The 7,728-nt window shown below is 55.3% G+C and overlaps 1 protein-coding gene across 1 annotated transcript; it reads left to right on the top strand.

Annotated features, from left to right (window-relative positions):
- Nucleotides 1-520: 520 nt before the first annotated feature.
- Nucleotides 521-7,345, top strand: TLX1 (T cell leukemia homeobox 1). The gene is made up of 3 exons (XM_058841616.1): nucleotides 521-989; nucleotides 2,635-2,836; nucleotides 6,217-7,345. The coding sequence occupies exons 1-3, from the start codon at nucleotides 521-523 to the stop codon at nucleotides 6,437-6,439; spliced, it is 894 nt and encodes a 297-aa protein (XP_058697599.1). The 3' UTR covers nucleotides 6,440-7,345.
- The last annotated feature ends 383 nt before the right edge of the window (nucleotides 7,346-7,728 follow it).

Here is a 7,728-nt window from a genome sequence, read left to right as displayed (position 1 = left end):
CCCCACCGCCCGCCGCGGCGAGGGGTCTCCGGGGCACCCTTGTGTGTGTACGTGTGTTTTTGCGTAGGTCTGTGTGTCCTGGGTGAGAGGCTCCTGACGCGTCTTGGTACCTGGGGTTGCTGGGTCTCATCGGAGCGGGACCAGTGTGCGTGGCTGGGGTGTCGCGTCTCCGCTCCCGGGAGCTGCTGGGTGTGTTTGGCGCTGCTGTGGCTCCAGTGGCTGTGTCCCGTGCCGCGCTGGGCACGGCTGTCGCGTCCCGGGCTGCGGGGGTGTTTCACACTTGTACCTGGGCTGCGCATGGCTGTGCTGCTGTGTCTTCGTGCTGAGCGTGTGGCTGCCGTGTCCCGGCCTTGCGTGGCTCTGCTGGCGTTTCTCGGGGTGCTCTGCCGTCGTGCTATGGGACTGAGCGCGTAGCCGGCGTGCCCCGGCTGTGCGCGGCCCCGTTGCCGGTTTCGGGGCGGTGCGGGGCTGTGCTGCCCTGCCCGGGGCGCGGGTCCGGCCCCGCTGCCCGAGCGGCGGCATGGAGCACCTCGGGGCTCACCACCTGCACCAAGGGCAAGCCGAGCCCATCAGCTTCGGCATCGACCAGATCCTCAACACGTCGGAGCCGGGCAGCTGCATGGTGTCGCACCCGCGGCTGCAGGACTCGGCGGACTACGGGCTGGGCTGCATCGTGGGCAGCGCCTATAACACGGTCACGGGTGGCTACGGGGCGAGCGGCGGCGCGGCCGGAGCCTACACCGGCACCTCCTGCAGCATGGGCGGCCTGCCCGGCTCCTACAATGTGAACATGGCGGTGAGCATGAACGGCAACACCTTGAGCTCGGCCGGCGGGGTGATCCGCGTCCCGGCCCATCGTCCCGTGGCCGGCGGCGTCCACCAGCCCCTCTCCGCCGCCGTGCCGGCAGTGAACGGCATGAACAGCCTCACAGGGCTCACCTTCCCCTGGATGGAGAGCAACAGGCGGTACACAAAAGACAGGTTCACAGGTAAGTTGCCTCACCGGGGACTCCCCTTCTCTCTCTGCTCCCGCTGCCCCGCTTCCTCCCCCGCCGCCCGGCCTCGGCGCGGCAGCCGGTGCCCAGAGGGGCACGCAGGATCCAGCCGGAGGTCTCTCCGGTCAGATGGAAAAGCAGCCGGGATGGTCCTGGGAAGTTGGCTCGGGAGGAGGCCAGAAGCAAGACGGGGTGGGAAATGAGGCATATTCAGTCCTCCCCTAAATGAGTTTATGTTTCCTTTTGTTTGTTTGCTTTGATATTTTGGTTGTTGTGGTTGTTTGTATATGTGGAGGATTTTGTTGTTGTTGTTTTCGTTCCTTTTAAGTTATTTATTACTAGTTTCCTGTAGGTTTTTACATAATATTTTTCCCCGCGATACGGGTCGGCAAAGGCGGGCAAGGAGGAAAAGGGATGGTAAACTCCGTACACGATCTCCTTCCAGCCCCCGGCACGGCTGCCCAATCCCTGCCGCCCGAACCAACACCCGGGGAAACTTTCTTTTAAAACCGAGAGTTATTTGGGAAGCACGGCCCGGCCGGCGGGAAGGCAAACAGGCGGCCCCGGCCCTGGCCTGCCCGGGAAGGCCGTCCCGTTGCCTTCCTTAACCGGGCTGTCTTTCCCCGGCTGCGGGTTTCGGCTCAGCCTTTTTCCCCACCAAAAGGGACTTCTTGCAGACCCGAGCAGAGCGGGGCCCGGGCTAGAGCCGCTTCCCGGCCTCGCCACCGTTTCCAGGTTTAGCCGGGCTCGTCTTTAGGCACTAACAAAGCAAAAACTCGAACAACGAAAAGAAATAAGTAAAAAAGACGCAAACAAACAAACAAAAGGAACGAAATTACAACGGGGAAAAAATCAGCGCCTCTTCCCGAGGGCGGAAACCGAGGCCCGATATTTGAAAGTTCCCGTTTAATTTCGAACCGATGGTGCTGAGTTCGGGCACGGCCGAGGGTGGACGAACGGGGCTGTTCCCCTGGCAAGCACCTGACTGGATTTCACTCAGTTTGTTCCTGGCTTAGACACAATGTGACTTTTCACTAATTATTCTTTTTGTGGGGCTGGAAAAAAAACCAAAATCAAACCCCAAATAAAACCAGATATATTTAAAACAAAACAAAACAAAAAAACCCCAAACAAACAGAACAACAAATCGCAACTCCGGTTTCCAGTCCGGGACTTTACTTCCCGTGTAGGAGGCACTGGGGCCGGGGCCGATGGAGTTACCGCCGCGCCTAAACGAAATTATCCCGATCCCACTTGGCACGGAGCGCGGAGCCCCGGCCCGGCGCCAGGACCGGCTGCCACTGCTGACCCCCCATTCCCCGGCAGGCACTTGGCCGGGCAAGGGGTCACCTTCCCCTCTGCCAGAATCGAGCGGTGCCCGGAGGGTGCCCGCAGCGCCCAGGAGAGGCCTCCGGGCCTTCCCGGTCCGCGGGGCCGCCGCCGAGTTTTGGCAGCTCGTGTGTGGGTGTCGGCGGGGAAGCCGCGGCCTCGGAGCGGTGGGGGGTGGTCCCCAGTCCAGCGGCCGCGAGCCGGAGCCCCTCTGCTGATGTGTCGCTGCTTGCTTCTTTGCCTCTCATCCCCCCTCCTCCCGTGTCCCCCCCAGTGGCCCTCTCACCCTTCACTGTAACACGCCGTATAGGTCACCCCTACCAGAACCGCACGCCCCCCAAGAAGAAGAAGCCGCGCACCTCCTTCACCCGCCTGCAGATTTGCGAGCTGGAGAAGCGCTTCCATCGGCAGAAATACCTGGCCTCGGCCGAGCGCGCTGCCCTGGCCAAGGCCCTCAAGATGACGGACGCCCAGGTGAAGACCTGGTTCCAGAACCGGCGCACCAAGTGGAGGTGAGGGACCGAGGATCTCGGTGGACTGGGGTGGGGCAGACCGGGGGGGACAGACCTGGCTGCCAGCAGCTCCGCCAGGAGCATTGATGGCAGCGCAGAGGTGTGCAAGCCCCGTGTGTGTGTGAACATGACCATATGTGTGTGCGTGGCCAGCTCTGTGTTCGTGTGTGTGTGCACACCTGCGGGTGTGTGTGCGAGCAGGGCACGCGTGTAGAACTGCAGGGTGAATGTGAAGCGTGCCCGCACGCGGCGTGTGTGTGGGGGGGTGTGTATGTGTGTATGTGTGTGTGTGTGTGTGTGTGTGTGTGTGTGTGTGTGTGTGTGTGTGTGTTTGTGTTTGTGTAAGCGCAAAACACGAATGTGCTGTGGTGCGGGCCGTGTGCGTGCATTCCATGGTGTGTGCACACCGGACCTGCGTGCAGAAACGTGTGCGGGTATAACCCACGGGGATGGATGTGTGCATCCACACGCGTGTGCAGTGGGTGCAGTCAGTGTCAGCAGAGGGTGCGGAGGCTCCCGCGGTTCGCAGCAGTGTGTGGGAGCCCTCGGCCGGCGCTGTGGGAGTACAGGGCTCTGCACAACGCGGAGATTTTTGTCCCCGCGGGGTTGGCGGCGCCTCCTTGCCCAAAAGGTTTCTTTTTGTTCTGCTGCCGGGCGTGCCGGTGAAGCCGGAGAGGAAGAGAAGGCTGGGCTCACACGGAGCCTCCAGGGCTCCATCGCAGTGACCCTGCCCCTCCTAAGCTGCACTGAGGGAAGCGCCCCAGCCCTGAGAACATCCTCTACCCTGGGCTGGGGACAGGCCTCCCGTGGGGGTGGAAAGCGATGGGCAAGGGGGAGCTCCCTCACAGAGCAGAGAAGGTGGGTGCCGAGCTGCTGGGTGCTGAGCACTGGGGGCTGGAGGGCAAGCAGGCAGGCAGGCAGCTTCAAGATGGGAGGAAAGGGCTTCCCCAGAGTCTTCCCGAAGTTTAATAGGACAGAGATTGCCTGAATATACTGAAGTTGGGTAAGAAATGGGAGTCAAGGAACTTGAAACCAAGGGGGTGTGTGAATCCTCAACCCCAGTGAGTTCTTCCCTAGAGAATTCATGGTAGTGCAAGTCTCCAACTGTTAGGAAGTCTCTAGCTGGAGTGATCTCTGTTGGCCAGAAACAGAATCCTGGGGGAGGAACAGTCCTGCTGTGGCCTGCAAAATGGGGTCAGCTGTGTCTTCTAACCAGGTTTCCTAAGGAAGTGAAGCAAATCCATCTGTCAATACTCTTTGCGTCTGTTGGCTAAATTCAGCCTCTTTTGGCAGAGGTGCAGAGGATACAAACCTATTCACGTGCTTTACAAAAAATAGCTGGGTAAAGAGAAACAAAATCCTGCTTCTGCCTAAGGGAAAGGCTGCAGCCAGACCTCAGCTGTAATATTAGACATGGGAGAATCTCTGGCCTGAGCCAGAGGGACACAGGCTTGTAAGTTCTGCTTGTATGCGTCTCTGCCTGCTGAGTGTTGCGATGGACATGTGCGTGCCCCTGGCTGGCAGCACACCCATCTTGCTGCCTCAAGCCCCTGCACTGGGCAGTGGACTCTGAATGCTTCCTGGAGCACTGGGAGCTGGAAGGAGCTGCTGCAGGCTTGGCCTGAATAAGGCAGTGGGAAATATCCAAGGAAAGAGAGTTCTTATGAGCCTTCTGAGCAATTTAACTGCTTGAACACAGATTGGGGGGAAGAGTCTTGCTCCTGCCCCTTGCCTGGTTGTCTCCACTAGAGTGACATGGCTGTGTGATCCCCCCCTTAGATCTGGGTTCTTGTTTTAGACACAGCTCTTTCCAGACAGGTGTGAAACCATGACTAGACCAGCTGCTTGCAGCAGGGAGATACTTGAGAGCAAAGTGCTCACAGCCATGGTGCTCCCGATCACCCTGGACTTGGGGCTCCCTCCCTCCTCCTGGAGCATCTCCTCATTGTGCAGGGAGTCATTAAATATTCATTGAGGCAGAGACTGATCTACTCCCCAGGCTGGTGCAGCTCTGAGCCTGCTCTTCCCGGGATGTCTTATGTGAGATGTTGACACAGTGATTAGAGCAGGGACTGAGCCCTGAACTACCTGCTCGCAGGAGGGAACACTGGCCACATGTCCGGAGGCTTGGGTGCCCAGAGGCCCATTGCTATTCTCCAAGCCTTACCCTGCTTCCACACTGGGAGCCAGGGACCCTCTGTCTTGTGCTCTGAGATGTCACTGTGGAGATCAGAGCTGCCACTTCCAATTCCCATGGCCAAAGAGGATGAGACATCTCACATCCCCTTGAGCTGCTAAATTAAAAAGCTGCCATTTCCTGTGTCAGTGGTCCACTGAAGCTGCTGAGAGGATGTCAGCTGAGCCTGGGGGTCTGAGGGAGGGAGAGGATGCTTTGGGAATCATGCTGGGACCAGCACTGGGAGTTGCTCCTAGGTTTTCCCAGCAGCATCAATAGAAGTGCCAGATGAAGTAGAGGTGAGCGTAAGCTGCAGACTTTAGACTGACCTGCTATCCAAGCAAGCAGGAGTGGGGTTTCCATTGTGGATATAAGAGGATTCAGGCTATCCCCATTATCTGCTCCCAGGCAGCCCAGAGTCAGGGCCCAATCAACACTGGAAAGAACCCCTTCTGACCCACTAGCACCCTCTCCTTGTGGATCACCTCTGCTGGTGTCATACCAGTCAGACGTATGTCCAAACTGCTCTGAAAAACATTGTCATTCACCCTTTCCAGATAGTATAATCTGTACTTTGATTTCTCTTACTGCTAAAAAATGTGTTTCTAGTGTTTAGCTGAAATTTTGCTGCCTGCCATGGGAATGGTTTTGCCTTCATCCAAGCTCTCAACAGCTGATTACTGCAGTGTGGCAGACAAGATGGCAAACGTGGATGCTGGAAGGGGATGTCGAGGGTGACACTGCCCATCTCTCAGCTGTGTGACACTGCCAGTCTCTGTCTCACCCCATCCTGCTCCATGCTTCTTCCTTCAGGCTTTGCATGCTTGGCTCTTGCTGTCAGACCAGAGCATGTTTTCAGGGGATCTCAGCTTTTGCAATGCTGTTGTGTGACACTTTGGGTGTTTTGTCTCTGCTTGTTTCTTTTTTTTCCTGTGGGCAGAGAGTAATCCAGAGCTGTGGGCTGCTCCCAGCTGTCTTTGATCAGAGCAGTTTTTACTGAGGTCAGTAAGACAGACAGACCCAGTTCCCAGTTTATGGGATTTACTGGCCATTTGTGTAGGGGATGTGCGACCACGCCATGGCAAGGCACCCTCTTTTCCTACCCTTGCCCTCCCACATCATGAGCACCCAGCACAACTTAATTTCTCTGGATATACCCTTCCTTTGCTTCCCCCGGCCCCCCTAATGGCTCCCTCTCTCCTAGGAGGCAGACAGCGGAGGAGCGGGAGGCTGAGCGGCAGCAAGCAAACCGCATCCTCATGCAACTGCAGCAGGAAGCCTTCCAAAAAACCATCAACCAACCCATCCAAGCCGACCCCATCTGTGTCCACAACTCCTCTCTCTTCGCCCTCCAGAATCTCCAGCCTTGGTCTGATGACTCCACCAAGATCACCAGTGTCACAACTGTCGCCTCTGCTTGTGAATAAGTCTGGCACCCACTGGTGGCACCTACACCTTCTACTGGCAGGGCTGTCCCCAGGGGGACACGAGGCATCCTGGTGGGACATGTAGCAACTTTGTTTCTCCCCGAGGAGGGCTGGAACCCCCTGATCCTCTGGCCACCTGCATCCTATGTATCCAGCTGGGGAAACCCTCCACAAGGAACAAAAAGAAGGAAAATCACCCCAAAAACTCTCCCCAGCCATGGAGCTGCTGGAGCAGCAATGCTGTCTCACCTCCCCCCAACCCCTTTGTTCTCTTGAAAGTCTCCAGTGTCGACCCTGAACTTGCTGACGCGCTGCCAGACAAAAACCCAGCTCTGACAGACACAGCCGCCGGTGTTCATCCAGCTGGGGGAGAGGAAAACTTCCTTAGGATTCTACTGGCAGCAGTGCAAAGTCTGTGTACACCCTTATATATCCATAGATAAATATATATGCATATATATATACACACACTTATATATATATATATATACATATATATATGTTTTGAACTGATGGCTTGGAAAAAAAGGAGGAGGCTCCCTGGGAAGCACGTCTCTGCTGTGAGCCTTCTTGGGTTGTCCGCACCGGAGATGTTCGGGGATGCAACAAATGGAGGAAACAGCAGCAATTTCTGCTTGTGCCAGATGGGAACCCTTCAGATCTCACCTCGCTGTCTCTCCTCCCCTTTTTCATTAATTTTTTCTTGTGAAGGGGGAACAAGAGAAGGATCTGACAGACTCCTGAGGACGGTAAATATGATATCTCAATTGTATGAAGGGCCCAAACAGTCCCTGGCTGCCATGGACTCTGTGCCCATCAGCGAGTATTTTAATAACAAGAAGACCTGGGTGGCAGTTTGTGGGGGTAATGTAGTTTCTTTCCATGGAATATTTCCATATAATTTGCAAAATGTTGTCCAATGTTTTATTTTATCAGTTTCCCATTAGAAGGCAGTTCCTGACAGCAAAAAATCAATTTCACTCTCAGCTGTTTAAGTTAGTTGTTCTTTTAATTGTACCGAGAGAATGAGACACAATTAAACAAAGCACTTCTAGCAAATGCCAGGAATATATAGATATATATATAAACAGTATATATTTTCCAGTTACTTATAATCTAAAACAGCACTGCCAATTTAAGCAGTTAGTACAAACAAGCAACCAGAAAACCTATTTTCAGTGAGATTTTTAAAGGTATTTGTTTGTTTGCTTTTTCTTGTTGTTTTCTTTTTTTTTTTTTAAGTTATGCACTTACAAGGTGTTTTATGTGTATTCATTTTATAAAGTGCT

This window comes from Poecile atricapillus, chromosome 6 (genome assembly GCF_030490865.1).
Source record: "Poecile atricapillus isolate bPoeAtr1 chromosome 6, bPoeAtr1.hap1, whole genome shotgun sequence".
NCBI lineage: Eukaryota > Metazoa > Chordata > Aves > Passeriformes > Paridae > Poecile > Poecile atricapillus.
This window is presented reverse-complemented; position numbering and strand designations above follow the sequence as displayed.

Excerpts from the sequence above, each read along its gene's own strand:
- TLX1 (XM_058841616.1), top strand. The coding sequence starts at position 521 with ATGGAGCACCTCGGGGCTCACCACCTGCACCAAGGGCAAGCCGAGCCC. Across the intron at positions 990-2,634 it reads CACAAAAGACAGGTTCACAG|GTCACCCCTACCAGAACCGC; the intron begins GTAAGTTGCCTC and ends CACGCCGTATAG. Across the intron at positions 2,837-6,216 it reads AACCGGCGCACCAAGTGGAG|GAGGCAGACAGCGGAGGAGC; the intron begins GTGAGGGACCGA and ends CCTCTCTCCTAG.